This window comes from Sphaeramia orbicularis, chromosome 9 (assembly GCF_902148855.1).
Source record: "Sphaeramia orbicularis chromosome 9, fSphaOr1.1, whole genome shotgun sequence".
Taxonomy (NCBI): domain Eukaryota; kingdom Metazoa; phylum Chordata; class Actinopteri; order Kurtiformes; family Apogonidae; genus Sphaeramia; species Sphaeramia orbicularis.
The window spans coordinates 55308670-55330420 of NC_043965.1; the positions used below are offsets into that span (position 1 = coordinate 55308670).

The 21751-nt window shown below is 39.6% G+C and overlaps 1 protein-coding gene across 5 annotated transcripts; it reads right to left on the reverse strand.

The window, feature by feature from the left end:
- Positions 1–162: 162 nt before the first annotated feature.
- rassf2b (Ras association domain family member 2b) lies at positions 163–20990 on the reverse strand. 5 transcript variants are annotated; one of them, XM_030143323.1, is made up of 11 exons: positions 20619–20989; positions 17251–17299; positions 14111–14175; positions 13197–13272; positions 12933–13084; positions 8013–8131; positions 4973–5115; positions 4395–4548; positions 4188–4309; positions 3996–4093; positions 163–1194 (listed from the first exon to the last, which is right to left on the reverse strand). In XM_030143323.1, the coding sequence occupies exons 3-11, from the start codon at positions 14152–14154 to the stop codon at positions 1125–1127; spliced, it is 978 nt and encodes a 325-aa protein (XP_029999183.1). In that variant the 5' UTR covers positions 14155–14175; positions 17251–17299; positions 20619–20989; the 3' UTR covers positions 163–1124. The 5 variants fall into 5 exon arrangements, with proteins under 5 accessions (XP_029999183.1, XP_029999181.1, XP_029999184.1 ...); XM_030143321.1 differs by having other exon boundaries at positions 17251–17508; positions 20606–20987; XM_030143324.1 differs by lacking the exon at positions 20619–20989 and adding an exon at positions 19515–19920.
- Positions 20991–21751: the final 761 nt, after the last annotated feature.

Consider the following 21751-nt stretch of genomic DNA (forward strand, 5'->3'; position numbering starts at 1 on the left):
TGAAAAATAATGTTAAGTTTTTTTAAAACAAAGTGCAAAGTGTGCCTAAAAGGCACAGCCAGATACTGGAGGGTTAATTCAGTTTGTTCATGTTATTCACATTGTTTTAAAGGATAGTTTGTAGATGCAAACATTTTTGTTATGTAACTTTACTTGTTTCACTCTAAAACATAGAGGAAAGTTTGGAGTTGACATTATTTATATATTATTATGTTATTATTTTACTGATCTGGCCCACTTCAGATCAAATTTAGCGGAATGTGGCCCCTGAACTATAATGCGTTTAACAGCCCTGCTCTAAAGGTTTATTCTCCTATTATCACTTTTTTTTTCCTCCCAAAAGGATTTGATTCTCCTCCTTCTTGTGCTCTGACCTTTGACCTTGCAGTGGTCCTGTCAGTGTGGCTCCTGTCAGTTGTTTTCTGGCCCTTCAGTGTGTCAGTGTTGTCTTCTCCTGGTGTCTGGACGCCTGCACATGAGCTGCACACACAGACCACACATGACCGACAGACAGATTATTGGTTCATGCGTCCTCTCCTAATCCCTGCCTGGACACCTCAGAGGCTCCATCAAATGTATACGTCTGAAATCTTACATGTGCCATAAAGAACACCCCGGTGCATTATGGGATCAGGAGTTCGATAAAACCACTATGGCAACACTTGTTCATCGTTTGTTTCATTGTTTGTTTCTTGAAACCTCGACAGGCACTTCACAAAAACCATCCTGTTTGTGCTTTCAAATGATTTCAGTTTGTCACGTGGAAGGTATAAATGAGGACATTTTGGGCTCAGTTGACTGCACTGCACCATGGGTAGGATTACTGAGGTTTAAAGGACTGTTTGTCTGGGTGAACGTGCACTGCTCACACTAAAACAAACAAACAAAAAGTCCAACTACAGACATGGTTTGATATGATGGGTGTGTGAAAAGTGCTGGAGGAGTGGCTGACGTCAGACTGTTGCTGGGATCTTCAGCTCGCACACAGGAAACATGTGACAGGTTGTGTCCGTCCACTCCTTGTTGGGATGTTTCCAGTGTCTGTTTGCAGATGAATGTGAGTTCAGGGCAGGACCGTGGAGCTCCTGGTGGGTCGTCTGCACATGACACTGATCCTCAATGAGTCACATACATGTCGCTCCCTCTGGAAGACAACTGAGCTGCTTCTCAATGATGCAGCGCAGGTAATTATACCTACAGGAGGGAGGGAGAAGGCAAACATGCAGTTCAGTTCATGACACTTCTACTTGTCCCATTAGTGCAGTGCTTCTCTTAACTTTTTAGAGTGGAATACCCCCTGAAATAGACTTTTTTTTACCCAAGTACTCCCAACTCTGGCTTTAGCATTTGTGATCAAAAAAAAAATTAGGCCAAATTTATTCCTGTGTCAAAGGTGTCTGTTTATATTTTCAAAACTTTGTAAACAAACAACATATATTTAAATGTAATATATAAAAAGTAACATATTTTTGAAAGTCAATTTTGTGTAAAATATAAACTGAAAACTTCCCCATTTTTGTCAATAAGAAAAATAAATAAACTGATCATTAATTAATAAATGAACCTTTCATCAACATAAAATAATTCCTTTTCTACTCAAACTAATTTTGAATCACATAAAATATAAATGTTCTTTAAATGTTACCTACGCTTCAACAAGATGATTAACAATAAAACTACTATATGAATGTATTTATTGTGTTTTATACTTCAGCATTAATTTTAATTATTTATTTTGTATTCAGTACATGATGACTTATTTAATGGATTTTTCCCAAAAAATTTCCAGTACCCCCTGGGCTTCTTCCAAGTACCCCTGGGGGTACACATACCCCACTGTAGGAACCCCTGCATTAATGGAATACACAGTCCCACCAAGAAATGAATGCACTGAATCACAACCAAAACTATATCTGCACATTCCAGGACTGAAAAGTAGGAACGAGAATAAAAAGTTGACCTGCTCTTCGTTTAAAAGGTCAAATTAATAATAAACTCATCTATTGTTTTGCATGTTACTGTTCTGTCCATTACAATTGGAATCAGTCTTGACATGGGGAAGGTGCACAATGACACACAATAAACAAATAACATGTTCAAATATAGGCAGTAACAGTAGAAAGGTGTGGGTACTGGTACTGGCACAGATATGGGAGAACTCTAACCCTAACCCTGTGCACAACACAACCGTCATCCACTGAGCCAACAGCTGGGCTTCAGAACATGTGCAAATGGGAGTGTTGTTCTGTTCCATAAACTGGTTTGCAGTGGATAATGTGAGTTAAGTTCCATAACCAGTAGGTGGCACTAAAATCTATAATGACCATGGCTCCTGTCCACGTGGTCAGAGTAGATCAGAGTGTGGCTGTTTTCCATCTACGTGGCTGTGATGTTTTTGTCCATGGATCAAACATATGATTCATTCAGTCAGTCCACACTACTGTTCTGTGTTTTCACACTTTTTGGATGACAGCTGATTATGTTCACCATGTCAGACTTTATTCACTGAAGGTGCGTCCATCTTCCTTATGTCCATTTTATCTCTTTGAAAAATGGAAAAAAACAACCTCAAGTGAGTGAAAAACTATTTTGTGAAATTCAGGAAGTTTTTTCAAATTTTGTCATTTCCTCAAACATTTTCTAATATGACACTTTAAAACAGGCATTCACTACATTTTTCGTAGCACACTTACTGTATCTTGCTGGAATAACAGAATAAACAATGTGTTTACTACAAAACAGAGTGATTTTTGAGTAAAAGTCTGTGTAACGGGCAGTGAAAAATAAATCATAAATGGCACAAACCTGAACCTTTTCTCCATAAAGCAATAGATGGATACAGTTAAAGGAGTTTTAGGATTTGAAAAGATACGGTTCTGTGTGATGTGGAAAAAACTACAGAAATGGACTAACTACATTGAACAGGAAGAGGATGATGAGGCCTTCTCTGTACTTTCTGATGACAGCGGAGGATTCCACTAGTGTTCTATTAGTGTTCCACTAGTGTTCTTTTGGTGTTCTGTTAGTGTTCTGTTAGTGTTCCATTAGTGTTCCACTAGTGTTCTATTAGTGTTCCACTAGTGTTCTATTAGTGTTCTATTAGTGTTCTGTTAGTGTTCCATTAGTGTTCCACTAGTGTTCTATTAGTGTTCCACTAGTGTTCTATTAGTGTTCTGTTAGTGTTCCATTAGTGTTCCACTAGTGTTCTTTTGGTGTTCTGTTAGTGTTCTGTTAGTGTTCCATTAGTGTTCCACTAGTGTTCTATTAGTGTTCCACTAGTGTTCTATTAGTGTTCTATTAGTGTTCTGTTAGTGTTCCATTAGTGTTCCACTAGTGTTCTATTAGTGTTCCACTAGTGTTCTATTAGTGTTCTGTTAGTGTTCCATTAGTGTTCCACTAGTGTTCTTTTGGTGTTCTGTTAGTGTTCTGTTAGTGTTCCATTAGTGTTCCACTAGTGTTCTATTAGTGTTCCACTAGTGTTCTATTAGTGTTCTATTAGTGTTCTGTTAGTGTTCCATTAGTGTTCCACTAGTGTTCTATTAGTGTTCCACTAGTGTTCTATTAGTGTTCTGTTAGTGTTCCATTAGTGTTCCACTAGTGTTCTTTTGGTGTTCTGTTAGTGTTCTGTTAGTGTTCCATTAGTGTTCCACTAGTGTTCTATTAGTGTTCCACTAGTGTTCTATTAGTGTTCTATTAGTGTTCTGTTAGTGTTCCATTAGTGTTCCACTAGTGTTCTATTAGTGTTCCACTAGTGTTCTATTAGTGTTCTGTTAGTGTTCCATTAGTGTTCCACTAGTGTTCTTTTGGTGTTCTGTTAGTGTTCTGTTAGTGTTCCATTAGTGTTCCACTAGTGTTCTATTAGTGTTCCACTAGTGTTCTATTAGTGTTCTATTAGTGTTCTGTTAGTGTTCCATTAGTGTTCCACTAGTGTTCTATTAGTGTTCCCTTCCACCTCATAGTTTAAATAATAACATAATCCTAAAATGTTGTCCTACCTTCTCCTGAGCTTCTGCACCTCTCGGTCCTCCTCTTCCTTCAGCTTGGTGATAAAACTCTGGAGAACAGGCATCTCAAATTTGATGTACTGCGCCACCTGGTGGGAAGGAGCAGTACCATGTTAGGACAGGTGGTGGCATACGGCCAATGGGACCAGCCCAACGTAGTGACCTACGTCATATGTGACCTACGTCATATGTGACTTCTTCTCCCAGGTCGGCTTCCATGAGGAAAACCTTGCAGACCAGCTCACATGGACCCTGCATGACTCGGAGCACCAGAGGGTAGTCGCTGCGCTTCAGCTTCACACGCTCTGCAACAGCACCACAACCACATGTACGTCACATCACAACAACGAGTAAGAAGACAGAGAGAAACAGTGCTGGTAGATGACTCACCTCCACTCGTGTGGACCAGGTAGAGTGCAAAGTCATCAGGGCTGTTTTCGATCTTAAACTTGTTGAGCAGAACTCGGAGAACCTGGGGCGTGGTCATGCAGCTGTTGATCCGAACGTTAGTGACGGAGCCGTAAGCAGGAGTGAACACCGCCGTCTGCCGGATTCACACACACAACCCACAGTTAGATCCTGTGCACATATTTGTGAGTAGATATAGACAAGAAGGAGTCCGTGTTAATGTGTAGTCAGTGCAGAGATGTCCCAAACTGTATGAGACTGAGCCGTAAAGTCAGTGTGGAGACCATCAAATCTAAATAAATGACCTTCCACAGTTAGAACGCATGCAGTTGGTCCACAGTGGATTTCTTTAACAGATTTTGTCTGACTTTCCACATTTTAGTAATAAGGCGACGAAAAAGTCCAGAAATGATGTAACAAATGTGCAAAAAATGCTATAATAGTCCAAGCTGTTGTGAAAATGATTGCATAGTGAATGCACATATTCTGTGTCAAATATGCCTAGAACACTGTGGAGCACCTGCTGGGCTGTGTGCATAGACATATGAGGGTGGGACTACCTTATGGTTGTAGAAGTGTCCGTTGATGGAGAAGCGGTGTCGTCTGATCTTCCTCTGGTCGCTCGGTGAGCGTCGCTGGCACCGCCTCAAAACCCCAGCATCACTCTTTGTCCTGAGGAGCTGAGAGCTGCTGTCACTGTCCTCTGTCCAAACAACAAGCATCAGTTTGATTTTGGATCCATGTTAGAGGCAGGACAGGCCTCAACAGCACACGGGTGCTGAACCCATGATCTAATAGTAAAAACAGCTGAAAAAAGTCAGCATTTCTCACATTTCCAAGTCAAATCACAAAACACTTATTTGTTTGGCCTTCATCTCACAGAATATACTCTGACCTCGTAGAGATATGAGGTCAGTTCAGTAGATACAGATAAGGCCAAAGGTTGGACACAGAACTAATCACCTCTCAGAGCCCACATGGGCACTAAACACAAAATATGTACAAGGTCGTGTCTGAGCCCTGGTTGTCTGTTCCAATAATACACTAGATGGAAACAATGAGATCATTGCGTAAAGCTGATTCATTTTCTGTATCATTGCAGAACAGTCCTGATACTGGTTGAGTCGCATTCATTATCCCTGGGTTTTAAACAGTTCCAACTTAGAAAACACTTGAACCTGAACTCATCATTATGTCCGCTGGGAAGCCCTGTGTCCAGTACATGAAACCACGTGTGTTTTTAATTCAGATCTTGAAAGTAAAAAGCTCTTAGTACATTGACGTCTCTTATCACCAAGGACATACCAATGGTGGATTTACCTACTGGTGCCCTCGGCACTGAAATATGTTTGAACACAGACAGTGATTGAGTCAATCACACACAGTTGTCAAAGCTAGGTCTAAACCTCTACTGCATCCTGTTGGCTCTAATTATTTGAATGTAATGGAATTCAATGCCATAACTGAGTCCAACCTTATTAAAGCCAACTCTGTGCTTTGGTTCATAAAGTGATCACATTAGTGACATTCAATTGGATTCATGTTACTAGTGTGTGATTTGAAGCATTTAACAATAATAATAATAATGGATTTGTTATGACCCTGGGTCATAATTTGTTTATTTGCGTGTATATATGTATATATGTTTCTGTTTAGTGTGTGTGTTCTCCCCTGTCCTGTAGGTGTACTGTGCCCTTTTTGTGTCTGTTTGTTTTGCAGGAAGCTGATTGCCCGGGCCCTTTAAATGGCCCTGGATCCAGCCGTTTGCTCTCTCTCTTGCCTCCTGCCAGCTTCCAACCATGTTCCTGCGTGTGTGACTGTCAGTCTTCGTGTGCTCGTGTGATAATTCGATTGTATATAGTTGTAAACAGATATTTTGTAAATTCGATCCTTTTCCTGGTAGGGGAGGACGGCTCTTTTATTTTCATGTTTTCTCCTGTTTTCATTAGGGAGTTTAGGTTAGTTTTCTGTATTTTAATTCTTGCATTTATTTTGGTCTAGGTAATTTAGTTTTGAACAGTGAAAAAGACATTTTGTTTGTTGTTTTAGCCATGCTGTCTCCTAACCCTCCTTTAGTTGATAAAAAATAAATACTGTGAACTTTAGTTTCTTGACTTGGGAGCGTGTGCTTGGGAGCTGGGAGGGGACAAAAGTAAGAACAATATTATGTTCGCCCTGGTAAACCCCTAGGCCGGGGCGCAACAGATTAGATTTATATAGCGCTTTTCTATGAACGCATACTCAAAGCGCATACAGTGGATCCATTATTCATTCGCTCTCACATTCTCCCTCTGGTGGTGGTAAACTACATCTGTATCCACAGCTGCCCCAGGGCAGACTGACATGCCTACGGCCCCTCCGACCACCACCAAACATTCACACGCATTCATACACCAGTGTGAGTAGCAGCACTGGAGGCAAGGAGGGTGAAGTGCCTTGCCCAAGGACACAACAGCACATGACAGAGCGGGATTTGAACCACCAACCCTTCGGTTATTGGTCGACCCACTGAGCCATGGCCGCCCCCATTTATAATGCATCACTTCGCCCCCTTTAACCCCCTCCAGGGCTCATATCCTGGACCCCCCCCATTCCACTTTGTCTGGATCTGCCACTGCATACAGTACTATGGATAAAACTGGACATTACACTGCACCAACAAAAGTCTACATGACCAGTACTGTTAGAGAACTGCTATTTCTAACATTGAGTTACTACAGAAACAAGTAAAAAAGTAGGCGGAGCTAATACCCCCTCCTGCTCAGCGATACCCTGCCTAGCCAGGGATTCATTTTGAGTCTTAACTTTAAATCTTTACAAAAACTTCTCAAAAATCTGTAAATAATGCAAAACTTGAGAGAAAGCCACATGTAAAGAACATGTGTCAAATTTTAAAAGAATCAGGTGAATAGTGTCAGAGAAATCGGCTGGACAAAAATCTTGGAAGGACAGATGGAATTCCTGGTATATCTATTTACTGGTACAATAATAAAAAAAAGCAAATGTAGTACAAAAAGAAAAGTACTGACACAAAACCTCCTGTAATACAAATTAGTTTAACCGTGAGTAAGAACCCATGTGAAAACACACCAAAGCAACACTGGACAGGCTGTGAATGAGGCTTTATCACCTCCAGTGTTTCATGTGATCTTCAGCAGTCATGATATGCTTAAAGCAGCTCAGAGTTAAGTATTGATTTGGCTCAGCCTTTGTTTAGACGTGGTAATCCACTTAGATTTTATTGAGTTCAATTAATTCGATGTTTTTGGTCTTGGCATGTGGTAAGATAACAGTAAATAAGCGTCAACCAGGGAACAGCTCAGAGGACGGCACTGATGGATACTGAAGCAGGTTACACAATACCACTGGAAATTCTAAGGTCAGACACTTCAATACAAACTTTTGCACTGCTTTTAAAGCAGCAGAGACAATGTTTCAAGAAAGATTTGCTCTTTACAAATCTGATATTTTCAGTAATCAGTCCTCTGTAAATAATTCAGATATAATTTACAAACATTCTGACTCATCCTCCCAACAACGCCCAGCAGACACTTCTTGTAGGTCCCCATGACAGAAAAACTCCACTGTACATCCACTCACCGTCAGCCTGGTCTTCTGTCATACCATTGTCCTCTGGTTGGCTGGCAGGCGGTGGCGTCACTTCCACTGTAGGCAGGCTCTGCTGCGTCGTCTGCTGACCCTCTGTGCTGTTGGTGGAACTACAAAAGACCATGGGTCAATATATCATTGAGGGACTTTTGAAATCCATGGGATGTATCTTGCATACATCTTTATTAAAAGTAAAAACAAAACTAATGTTTTTTATGTTCATTATGATCATGTCTTTAAAAATTCAACAATTATTTAACTAAGGAAACAATCATTTAATAAATGACTAGATATACTAAAATATCAACTAAATAACTGTCTGAATTTAATAACAACCACCTCCTAATTAGCTAAACAATAATAAAATGAGCTTATTCAAAAAGTGTTTTGATTGCGTTCTTTTAATTAAATTGAGATAATCATGACAGATATTTCTTTTTTGGCAATATATCAAATTTTATATGGAAAATAACAAATTATATCTATGTCAGAGAAATCACTTTTATCTAAGTTACCCATAACAAAAACACCTCTGAAGGAAGTGTGTTAATTCCAAATCACATGACCTGCTCCACATGATTTCCTCCTGAAGAAAACACTGACAAGACCCCAAAGTATGCTCTTTCTCCTCTTTCTGAATTATTTAATATAAAGTAGAGTGTGAGTCAAGTGTGTGTTTATCACACTCTCATGTCAACAGTGTTACTACAATATCTTTATCAATAACTTTCAATTTCAATTTTACTCAACTGTATATATGATATTTAGAAGAATCTTTCTGTAAAAATGCCATGTGCTGTTATGGTTCTGTTGATTTTAGGCCAGAAAACAGCAAAAATGTCAACTCTACCTGTCAACTCTGTTACCCTGTAAAGGGAACTCAAAAAGCCCATCAATTATATATTGACCCCCATATAGGTCAGAGAGGAAGAGAATGAATGTGGAAGAGCAGTACATGAACACTAAGGAAACTGAATATAGCTGAGACATACTTCAAATGAATTATCTGGAGGAAGAAATGAGGATAAAGAAAAAATTAATCAAGGACACAAAACAAAAGGTTCATCCCACTACAGATACTGCCCCAAAGGTGAGTGTTAGTCAACTAGAGACAGAGTCTGTCAACTCCAGACTGTATGTGTCCCATATCTGAGCTGAAGATGTTCAACATGTGACAACTTTGGGGTTTATTCCTTCAGGTTATTCAGTGATCATATATACAGAATATACGTAGTTTACATCATTTGACCGATAATGATGATGATGATGGTGGTGGTGGTGGTGTTTGTTGTTGTTGTCCTGTTCTCTTAATTCTCAGTATTCTATGTTTTGTCACTTGTATCTTGACAGTGCCAGTGAATGTATGTTTGTTTGTTCTGTTCATTTCTGCACTGCAAAACGTTACAGCCCCATTTCGTTATGTCCATTTATTTTTGCTCTTCAACTCAAAGAGCTCTGACTAGTTTTGGATTTTCAACTCAGCTGTTCTAGTTTTCAAAAGTTAAATGTTCACCAATTCATTGTCTCAACTGATTGAAAGTTTTTTCATCTAGATGCGAGTTGACTTAACTTGTTACCTCCGCCAAGGAGGTTCTGTTTTTGCTGGCGTTGGTTTGTCTGTCCGTGCGCAAGATAACTCAAAAAGTTATGGACGGATTTGGATGAAAATTTCAGGAAATGTTGATACTGGCACAAGGAACAAATTATTAAATTTTGGTGGTGATGGGGGGGGGGCTGATCTGCCTTGGCGGAGTTCTGCGCTCTCTGAGTACTTTTCTAGTATTTACAAGTTATCGGTTGAAAATAAATAAGAAGAAAAGTGGAGGGATGGGGGAGGGGGTTTGTGCGTTAGAAAACAAATAGTTACCACCACATTTGAGTGTCCTCCTTAAACTCTATAAACTGATGGCAAAGTTGGCATGGACATAATCAGCTCCATATACACTGCAGATGAAGCATGTATTTGATTTTGGACTGATTTAGGGACACTTCCAGGTCAATGATGAAGGACTACACTGTAAAAAGTCATAGACTCAATTAGTTGTCATAACTTGTTTCTATGATTTACTTCCATTTAACATGAGTTATGAAATTTCAATTTAACTTCATGAGTTATTGGCATTGCAACTCCAGATTGTAAGCCAGTTCAGTGAAATGTTAATTTAAATGTGTCAACATAACTTAATGATGTCAGTTTTAAAATCTCTGTCAAAACTGATCACGACCACTGGTGTTGTGGTAATATTAATGCGAGGTACAAATAGTGCTGGAAATTTGGTTTTGATCTGATAGGGGGCTAACAATTATGATGTAAGATTTTTGTCACATATAATAATTGTACATGTTGGTTTTGACAAATAAGACACTGACTAAGGTGAATGGTGACTGTTAGCAGGGGAAGGTACAGGACGGCACAGGTAGAATGGAGAGTTCATATTGGGTCAGGAGTTATAGCCTGTCTACTGTCTGGTCAGTTAGACCGGGCAGGGGGGGTCATGGCCACAGTCTGACCCATTCCCCTCTGTCATGGTACCTACTTAGAACGTCATACAGCAGTCAGGCCACACAGGTGTGCCAAAGCCTCTTCCACCAATGGGGTCAAAGGTCAAACACCCAGAACAGCTGTTCCTGGAGCGACCATCTGAAAACACTCCGAGTCAGAGTGGCTTTGCTCAGATTAGTGTGGAAATCCAAACTCCTCCCAAACATTTGGCTTCTCAAATCTAATCCATGAGGGCTGGTATCCTGCATGTTTTAGAGGTTTCCTTCTTCCAGCACACCTGGAAGAGAGAAACCTCCAAAACATGCAGGATACCAGCCCTCAAAGACTGGGTTTGCCTACATCTGTCCTAAGGGAAGGCCTGTAATAATTGTATGTTCCTTTGACAAAAGAAAACAAGGTTTTTTGAATGGGTAATGTTGTGAGTTGTTTTAACTTGAAACTTAATGTTTTTATAAAGCAGAAATGTGTGTTTGTTTAACTAGCTAAGTCAAGTTTTTTTGTACTGATAATATAAAATAAATTTTGTTTTAACTCACAGTTTTAAATTGTAACAACAAGGGATTATTAGTTGAATCAACTTTCATAACTTTGAAAAGAAAGTTGGAACAATGAGAACATTGTAGTGAAGTCAACTTTATGAACTTCAATATCTGACTTTAAACAATGGTATTATTCAAGTTAAGTCACATTTTCAAGGCAGCAGGTGAACTTTCATTTGCAAGTGTAAACAACTTGACTTGTCTTACATTGTGATAATACACACCACTTTTTTCAGATCTTATGGACCCAACCTTGGGTAATTTCAATGTTTATATGAATCTCATACAAATACAATAATGTCACATTTGGCTGACATTTCACCTTGAATGAACCGACTTTACAGCAGATTTATCGAGGAAATCTAGTTATTTCAAATCTACAGTTTACATGTCCATACTCATAATACTCTCCTGAGACCCACAATGTATTTTTTTCCTCTGCTGGGGACATGCATTAAAAAATTAAATACAATAAAACAAAAAATATATCTGAAAAAAACTGTTGCATCATGCTGCTTCTGATCAAGCATGATTACAATGAATTGTTTCCAGTGACAAAGACACTGTCTGGTATTGAATGATGGTCAGAAAAATGCTTTTGCAGAACCTTATGATCATACCCGTCACAGTGATCAGACAAACATATCACAATTATTCTAGATAATTATTCTAATCATCTCCATTCGACTGTATTAAAACAGCTGACTGAAACTAAGAAATAATATACTTTATCAGTGTTTTAATTAGGGATGCACTGATACCACTTTTTTCCAGACTGAGTACAAGTACAAGTACTTACATTTGAGTATTTGCAGATACTGAGTACTTAATAATCCCATTCCAGTTCCTTTTGTAAATGTGCTTTATTGTCGTTGTCATTAGTCTGACAGGAACAAAGTGCTGCTACTGACATTTAAGGTATTGGAAAGCGTGTTTGTCAATTAATCCACCAGAGGGCGCCGCTCTTAATTAACCATACTGGACAAATACCACGAAGAAGAGGAAAGTTTTATGAGAAAAAGAAAGTCGTTTTTCTCTAACTCATACAGTCGCTCTTTGAACAGATCCTCTACCTTCACGGTTTCCGCTGGTATTCTCTGTCTGGGTACGCATCCGCCAGCACCTGGAAAACGGATGAAATGTACGCAGAGGACGGACTAAACGCTCCGTCCGTATCCGTCTGTGTCTTTAACGTTACTTTCAGTCAGCATTACTTTTATCACCGTCATTTATTTCATTAAATCTCCACACTGCTGACATTATTCCTCCTCCTCGTACCTGCTGCACTGAACTGTGAATGTCCTGCTGCTGTAAGTGGTATCGGTGCAGCTGTATCGGAGTACTTTTACGAGTACGAGTACAAGTACACACGCTGAGTATCAGACCCAATACTCGATACTGGTATCGGTGCATCCCTAGTTTTGATAGACATAACAATAGACAAAAATATCAACAATCCCACCCCACTCAGAGTCAGATGTAATGTGGTTTTAGAGCTGTGTGATCAATGGGATCGTACCACAGAAAAAGGACTTGTAGCCTATGGGCACAGACTGATCTGATCAAAAAAAGACCCAAAACAAACAAGGCTCTACATTTCACCACTGTTTAAGGACAACTTCCAAGAGGTTTTAATTCTAAATCAACAGATGGAAGTTTTTTTTAATCTTTTTTTTTTTCTAATGGATTAAATCTGTAAAATCAAGCAACATTATTAAACACAAAAACGAGTGACTGTCGTTTATGAAACCTTACACCTGTTCATTACACATCAAACTAGCCATAATCCATACATTTGTCCCGGCTGACCTACTGTATGTCCCTGTTTCCGGTCAGTCAGCTGTAACTGGATCCATCTGGACCTCTTACCCATGACTGTCCAAATTGCAACCCGAGTGCCAGGATGTTGAGGAGGGGGGCGGTCGGATCCGTTCGTGGTCATCCTGCATCTGAAGCCTGATTGGACGTCGCAGGCCCCAGAAGATGTTCAGCAAGCCCTCAACGATCAGCTCCCCCTCTTCCTGTTAGGAGAACAGAGATGTGATCAATGAAATGGACAGTTGTTACCCCCTAAAGGACTTCAAACACCAGGAGAGCTGGTGTAGACCCCCTGTGGTATAGTTCAACACCCACCTCTCTGTGCCTGAGCTGCAGGTTCTGTCCTTCATAGTAGAGGTTGTAGGTCTTCAGATGTGAGAGGATGGTTGCCCTGGAGACAGCAATGTTGAAGAAGTGAGCAGGAGGAAGAGCTGCTTTGTGGAACATACAGATAATTCCCATCAGGCCATGCACGCGTCACATTGTTGCTTTTCATTAGAGGGGCAGGGTTTGGGTATCTAAGGACTTATTTGTGGCACACTGAACTGTCTTTTAAAATGGTTTGGTTGTGGGCAAAGTTATTATCGTTAACGAAAACTAACAAAATGACGAAAACTAGAATTGAAAAAACATTTTCGTTAACTGAAATAAAAAAAAACTATAATTAAGAGAAAAAAACGATAACTAACTGAAACTGTATTGTGTGCTTACAAAACTAATTAAAACGTATAAAAATTATGGATAAAATTCCCTTCATTTTCATCTTTTGTCAATGTTGGAAATGAGTGGAAATCAATTTATTTCACTCTAGCAATTTTAGCTAGCGGCACCATACGACACTTCACGGTCCGTCACTTGTGGTTTAGAGTCATCTTCTCATCCCCACTCTACCTGGAAACATGAAGACTAAAGTTGAAAGAAATCAGCAGTCGTGTCTGGGATTTATGTGAATACAACAGAGAAGAAGAGAAAAGACATAAAAAAAAAAAAAAACTAAACTAAAACTAGGCATTTAAAAGAAAATGAAAACAAATAAAAAAAACTAGCAAACCTGCTCTAAAAACAAATTAAAACTAACTGCATTAGAGATAAAAAAAGTCAAAACTAAATAAAACTAAACTATAATGAAAAATCCAAAACTATTAGAACCTTGGTTGTGGGACAGTAGAATGATCCACACACTTGTTAAAATGTACATGTGTCAGTGTGAAGGCAGACTGAGATCTTACTTGCTGATGAATTTGTTCTCTCCAATCTGAACCCCGTCATCCATTCTCAGTTATCATGAGAGGTGCTGAGAGACAAAGAGACAACACAGAGAGTTCACATTTTCGTTCATCTGATTCAGTCCCATGACTCGTCATGACCAGAAGGCACAGACACGAACACACAGGGCAGTCTGGAGAAGAGGAAGGAGGAGGAGGAGGAGGAAGAGGAGGAGGAGGGAACGCTCCAGACAGTAAACAATGAAGCAGATCATATCTACTTTCCTGTCAACTAATTCCCTCAACAGTCAGATAATTTGATATTTATCTGTCCGGCTACCAACGTGTCTGTACACACTGAAAACACTGAATGTGAGGAGGAGTGGGACAGCTGTTCTCTGCATTTTCTTCTCTTCTTCTTATCCTGTCTCTCCTCTTTAACTCTCTCTTTATGTCTCCCACTTTAAGACATACACCAGCCAAACACGTGCCTGTGCACACACGCATGCACATGCATGCACGCACGCAAACACACACACACGCAGCTGTTTTAAATGACGCTGTGCCATCCCCCCTCAGAGTTTTCCTTCCCTCTTTGCTGAATAAGTCTGTATATTTGCCTTTGTGTCCCCGGAAGGAGGTGAACAGGTGCAGGACACATGGGCCACCAGCTGAGCCACATTACTTCAGCTGCTTAAACATTTGTCTGGAAGCATGATAATGGCAGCACCAACACTAAATTTGCCAAGTTACTATTTTTGCATAAAGGACATACTGTCTGTCTGATCAACAAATAAAACCTACTTCGCATAAAAATGAAAAAAAATGTCATAACACATAAAATAACGCTGGACTGTTTTTAAAACTGTTGTACATGCTGTAGTCTGAACAGTTGTATTAAAAAACAGTGAAGTGGTAATTCAGTTGAGAAAAATCTTTTGCCTTCGCCTATTAATTGATGAAAACATTAAAAGTACAACAACTTAATCTGCAATTTAACTCTTAATGACCCAGTGTGACTTTTATGTCCGTTCTCTCTATTTTAATCTTTCCTAAGTGATTTATCACCATTTATTACAATATTATCCTCTAAAAAATGTTTCAGTGTTTTTTCTTCCAGTGAAAATCTATTATCCTGTGTTTGATTGACTGATTATGTAGATGTTCATTAAAGCTCAGAGGTTATTATATCAAAACAGAAACAAACTGAAGAAAAAGTGACTTTTTCAGTCCAATCTGTCATTAACTGAACATAACCCCAGTGTGTCCGTCATTGATCCAACTCCATGGGTTTTACTGGGGAATCAATGTTGGAGAAGATGACGGAGTTTCCATGGTAACTACTGAGCCTCTGAGCGTCCAAATATGGTCATATCTGATGAGCATGAAAAGATGAATGACTGTATTTTACAACAATTATTGACATGGACTGATAGGATTATTGGATCAACAGTTTAGATCAGGAAAAAGTAGCGACTGTGAAGCAAAAATGCTCCTCGTTAAAGTTATTATATACATTAACAGTAATAATAACTGTTAGTGCTTTAATCTACTGCAATGCATTATATTATATAGATCATCATCATGTGTTGCTGTCCTGTGAGCACCGTGTATCTTTAAAAAGTCAACTATGAGTTGAAGAACACACAGGCCTGTCTAACTTTATGGCCGTTGGTTTTAAAGGGAATGCCTTTTAAAAGAGATGATTCATCTTAAGGTGGATCATTTTTTTAGCTGATGAGGGAATCAGCACATTTAGAGATACATAAGCTTTCCTTCCATTATAACACTTGAGAACACCACCAAGTTAGTTTTCACACCAACAAAACCATAATGAAAATGAAAAAAAACAATGTTTAGAGTTATTTACCACATGTTGCGATCATTTCATTAGCCCGATTTTCAAATCCTTTCACTATTGCTTAACCAATGTCATTTTGTGACAGCTAATGTATGAGTGTAACTTTAAAATCAACATGTTTTTTTTTAAAATAAATGTTGCAATGATATTAATGAAGTATTAGAAAGTTAGTTTCATACATAACATCAATCCCTGCCTGCAGAAAATGGCAATACTGAAATGAATTGAAAATACCTGGCATGGTTTTCTTTACCATGAGGCTTAGGTGCAAATGGAAAATCAATGTGGGGATCATCAAACACCTGAAAAGACTTATGGACATGGGTAATGGGTGCAAAAAGTTTTAGAAGTTTACAAAGTTCTTTAATGATGTGTATTTACTGACTGAAACATTATCTTATGGGAGGACCCCTAAACCTTCTGCGAAAACATGTTGATGACGTACAAATAGTACTAAGCACCATGGCAACTTCTGTAACATATCACAGCATTGGGCTCAAGCACATAACCAACCAAAAAGCACAAATAATAATATATTTGGGATGTAGTGCAGTACAAGTATAACAGCTGAAGAAAATGAAATTACTCTTGAAAAGTAGGGGTGTGTATTGACAAGAATCTGGCGATACGATACAAATCACAATACTAGGATCACGATACAATATATCATGATATATCATGATACTGTTAAAAAGGCAATTTTTTGTTTGTTTCGTCTTTTAAATGATTATTTCCTTGAAGAATTGAATTACACCAGAAATATACACAAACACTAAACACATTTTTATTTCATCCCAACAGGATCTAATGCTATATCACAAATTTTTCCTATGTTGAAACTTAAATTCTGTTTTACAGACATTACAGTTTCAGATCCTGTTCAAATGTTCATATTCTATTAGTTCAGAACTAACATCAGAACAGTATTTTAGTTCAATCCCAACAAAGGAACGAACATTATTGAATAAAACAGTGTTAAATAAGAATAAATAACATATAAACAATAAAGAAAAAGAAAAACAAAAATGAATCTCCGCCATATCTGCACTTGAATAAATACCTAAAAATATAGATACAGTACTTTTTAATATCGATACAGTATTGTCAAATGAAAAATCGCGATATGTTACCGAACCGATATTTTCTTACACCCCTATTGAATAGTGAAAGTAAGTAAAAGGTGATTAAATTCCATCACTCCCAAAAAAATAAAAACTACAATCAGTGCTCTAAAACCTAACAGTTAAGGCCAGGAAGAAACATACTAACCAAAGAGATGCGGTACACAAGTCATGGTACCTACCGTGGTGAAGACTGTGATCTTGTTCAAGTCCAGAGAGGAGTTCAGAAAGCTGCAGAAGAGGTGACAGGTCAACTCAGTGTATGTTGGTAGGTATCAGTCATCCAGGTATCTGTTTCATTATAGCCCACAAGCTGTTTTTGTCTTCAACTTGACAGCAAAGAGACAAGGAGGAATGGAGGCGTTTAAAAGGAAGTGCTCCCCTTCCGTGAAACAGCTTCCTCCTTTACTCAGTCAGCCACACAGGAAGTGACACTACCCCTAAAACGACAGAAAACTTCCTCAATTCAAGCAACATACGTGAATCACAAAGCACACACAAACACACGCCTGAGCAGGCTTATCTTTTATGTCCTTTCCCCATCTACACATCTCACATAAACACATAACGCTAAACAGCACCCTTTAAACAAAGACAGCCGCCACTTTCAACTCAAAGTGCTGATAAATAATCTGCCAATCTCTGAAACAAATGTGTTCAGCTGCGTGTCAATGAAATATTAAACACCAATCAGCCCAGGCCTCCTGCCAAGGTTTATCAATATTTCAGCACCTATATTAGACCCTGTCAAGCGCTCGAATGCTCACTGTTGACCTACACAATAGAAATCATTAGCCTTTAATATGGCGGTTGTGGTCAAGGCTGCTTGTGATGGCAGACTCATTAATGGTTGGATCCAGACAGACGGGCTGCCTGCTGTCAAGAGCATGTCGCAATTGTGCAGTACTGGGTAAATTAACATTAATTCAACAAACTAAAAGCCCTTAATATGTACATAGCACAGGTGGATGGAAACACACAGTTTGAGTTTTCTTTTGCAGATTTTCTGGAAAGTTGCTTAAATTTGCGATACCTTTGAATAGAAACCCATTTATTATCTGTTATCTACAGTCCTGTGCAAAAGTCTTAGACAACCTTTAGCTTTGTTGTTTTTGCAGGGTTGGAATGGGTGTATGTCTTTATTTCTAACAAGAAATATGCAGGAAATATGTGCAAAGTATTGAAAAAAACACAGACACACACACACACACACACACACACTAAACAGCTTATCCAGGTTAAGTCAGTATTTAGGGTGAAAACATTTCAGTAAATCTTAAACTCTCTTAGGTTCAGCAGTTTCCCAGTTTGGGATCAATAAAGTCTGTCTGTCTGTCTGTCTGTCTGTCTTGATCTTTTCTTAATAGCAATAATAATGTGTTATGTTACAAACCTTCAGAATGTCCCAGTGGCTTTCATGGTCTTCTATTCTTTTCTTTGACATATGATCCCATACAGCTTCTAAAATGTAGTTGTTTTCTCTGAAATGCATTTTTGTTTTTAATATTGTTTACATATTTACTGTATATTCCAGTTGCACAATCATGCAAAGCTAAAGGCTGCCTAAGACAGTACTGTATACTAAAAATATCTGGTGGTCAGAGGAACTGTGATGTCACCCATTGGTTTGTGAACTGCTGTTTTAAAATTAGTAGTTTGTGATTTGGCTGTTGGCATGTTGGCTTTTTGGAACAAGAATTGAACAGATTTTAACAAAAGAGGAAGAACTACAGGACCCAAGGCACTAGCTTACTGACTTGGTAAAACAGTAAACTGAAGCAGTGCATGACAAAGTAATTTCACAGTTTTGTTGATGAGGCCACAACTGTGGATGGGGGCACAACTCCAGTGGAGCTGTCTGTCAGGGAGAAATGCATTTTATTAAACAAACCAAAACTCTAAAAGTCAGGGAGATGAGCAACCTGTCATACCATCCTGTCAAAACCATTCTCTTGGTCTGCCACAAATAGTTGCATTAAAAATTTACTTTTTGAGAATCAATATAATATGACTAAATGTAACAGTGTGATACTTAAGTGCATTTTCTTTCCCTCCTGCCTGACAATCAGATGAATATGAGTAATTTCAAGATGTCACTTTTTGCTTTCGAGAAATCAGAGGACTTTTCATAGTCCAAACAATGCATCCATTTCAACAAAACTTCAACTTACACAAACAGTGGTTACACCAGCTCTACTTTGACTCCCTTCAGTACCTGTAATACCTAATGTAGCATTTAAAGCCATTTCAATGATCCAATCACGACCATAGCCAGTAAACTGTGTGATTTACCCTGACGCTTCACCAAAACAACCAGTGACAGGAAGCTGTTGGTTATTGCAACCAGAAATATGTGTCTCTGTGGAAACTTCCCATATGACATTCAGACTGAAGACTGTGCCTTGTTTCAAAGCCAGTAACAACAAATGAATGCAGACGAACTGACCCACAGCTGAACTGGTCCTGTTTTCTTCTCTGTACTGGACACAAATCCAAATATAGTCGCTCATCGACTCCCTGAATCCTCTTGGGCCTCATTATTACAACATCAGCTTCCATCTCCATCTTCTCCTCTTTCTCTGAATCTTCATGCCTTGTTTCCTTATTGGCTCGATGTTTCATACGCCAATAACTCCTCTTATTAGTAGCATGTCCGTTTTTCTGATTATCCCCCACTCTGTTTAGTATTTCTGCTTTCCTTATTTCGTTTTCTTCTGTGTTCTGCGTGTGAAAGAGCACCAGGGCTGTTCAAACTCATTACCACAACTTCCTGACTTTCCCTTCTCCCCCTCTCCCCCCTACTCTCTCTGTCGCTGACACACATACAGGCTTTTTTTTATTCTACCCTCCTGCCCTGGTGCCTTTGAACCTTCTGTGTTAGTGTCTTTAGCTGAGATGATGGATGAATAGCTGCAAAACCCCTCTCCTCCTCCTCCTCCAGCCTCACTATTGTCACCACTGTCATAGCAACACCAAAAACATCTGAGCTGCAACCCCTAACCCAGGAACACTGAGCCAAAAATAGTGCTCCTCCTGCCGCTTATTAAACTGGGTTTGACTAAAATCCTGCTAGTGTTTTTTTAGGCCATGCTCAAACTATTCTTGCAGCTCAGCTCTGACACAAAACAAATGCAATCATCCACTTTTGGGCTGAGGATCCTTTCCTATTAAAGCAGTGCTTGTGTCTTGCCAGGCTGATGTGCGTGGAGAAGAATGTTAACTATCTTTTGCTTTGTTATGTAACCTGATTTACTAACACACACATATGCAAGCACACTCCCTGGAAGAAACCAACTGCGAGAAGACACTGCAAATGACTTCCATGATATTTTGGGTTAGGATTTAGAATGAACCATCACACAAGGGTTCATGGGAAGAAGACACAAATGTGGTTTCAAGCAGAGCGGCTGATGTGAATGGGTGTGGGTTCAGCCAAATAAACGGTGCTGTTGTGTCTTTTATAATGTCAGAGCCTATCTTTGTCCAAATATCCCCGGTATGGACCTCCAGACCGTCCCCACCACCCCTCACACATACCGGTTGGACCTGCTTGTCTTCCCCGCCGCAGATGTCTGGTTCCTGCCCACTTTTGGGGGCTCCTTCCCCGGCTCCCACGCACACGCTCTCCGTCTGCTTCTCCTGGTTTCCTCCTCCGTCCTGTTTCTCTGGTTCCGTCCAGGCTAAGGGCTCCTTGTCCAAACTCTGCCTCCTCCTTTTTGCTCCTTTTTCCTCCTTTTTGCCGTTGGAAACAACAGTCAGTGGGGCGCGTGCATCCAGGAGCTGCTGACAGCACTGGCACGAGGAGGGGGAGGAGGTGGAGGGAAGCGCGAGAGGTCCATCTGTTGTGGCGGAGCTCGCGGCGCCGCTGCAGCGTCGCGAGCCCCGGACGACAGCCAATCAGAGAGCGATCCTAACGCCCCTTTGTTCAGGCTGCGCGAGGAGGCAGATGAATGAAAACAACAGCACAACAATAGAAGAGAGAGAGAGAGAGAGAGAGAGAGAGAGAGAGAGAGAGAGAGAGAGAGAGAGAGAGAGAGAGAGAGAGAGAGAGAGAGAGAGAGAGAGAGAGAGAGAGAGAGAGAGAGAGAGAGAGAGAGAGAGAGAGAGAGCGAGAGCATGAGGTAGGAGCCAAACACAAACTACAGGAAGACAAAGGACTACAGCTGCGCACACACACACACACACACACACACACACACACACTAGAGTCTGAAAGTCTATGGACACGAAAAACTTAAAATGTGTAGAAGTAATGCTTTCATAAACATGTACGGAAGATAAAACATCATTTCATTTCATTTCCTTCTCCGCTGCAGCTCACATGTGTTCACAGCTCTTCTGTGTCTGTGTTCATATTAAATCAGTCTCAGTGAATCCAAAGGAACTTTGTGTTGGTAAATGACAGTTGTTCAAATGGACAGGATTTCAGTTCTGTTCAACATGTTGATGCTCATATGAACTATGTTTTCAGCTCCAAAATGAACCATTTCAGCACAATTAATGCTATATTTTCATGTCACAAATGGACAAGTTCTACATGAACTGAATTGAGCTGAAAAACAAATCTTCTCTTCTTTTGGATTCCCCAGTTTTTCTTCCCAGATTCTCTCCTCCATATCACATGTTTTATTTGTACAGGTTCAATCTGGAGTATGGTGCTGATCCATCCTGCTTCTGTTCCAC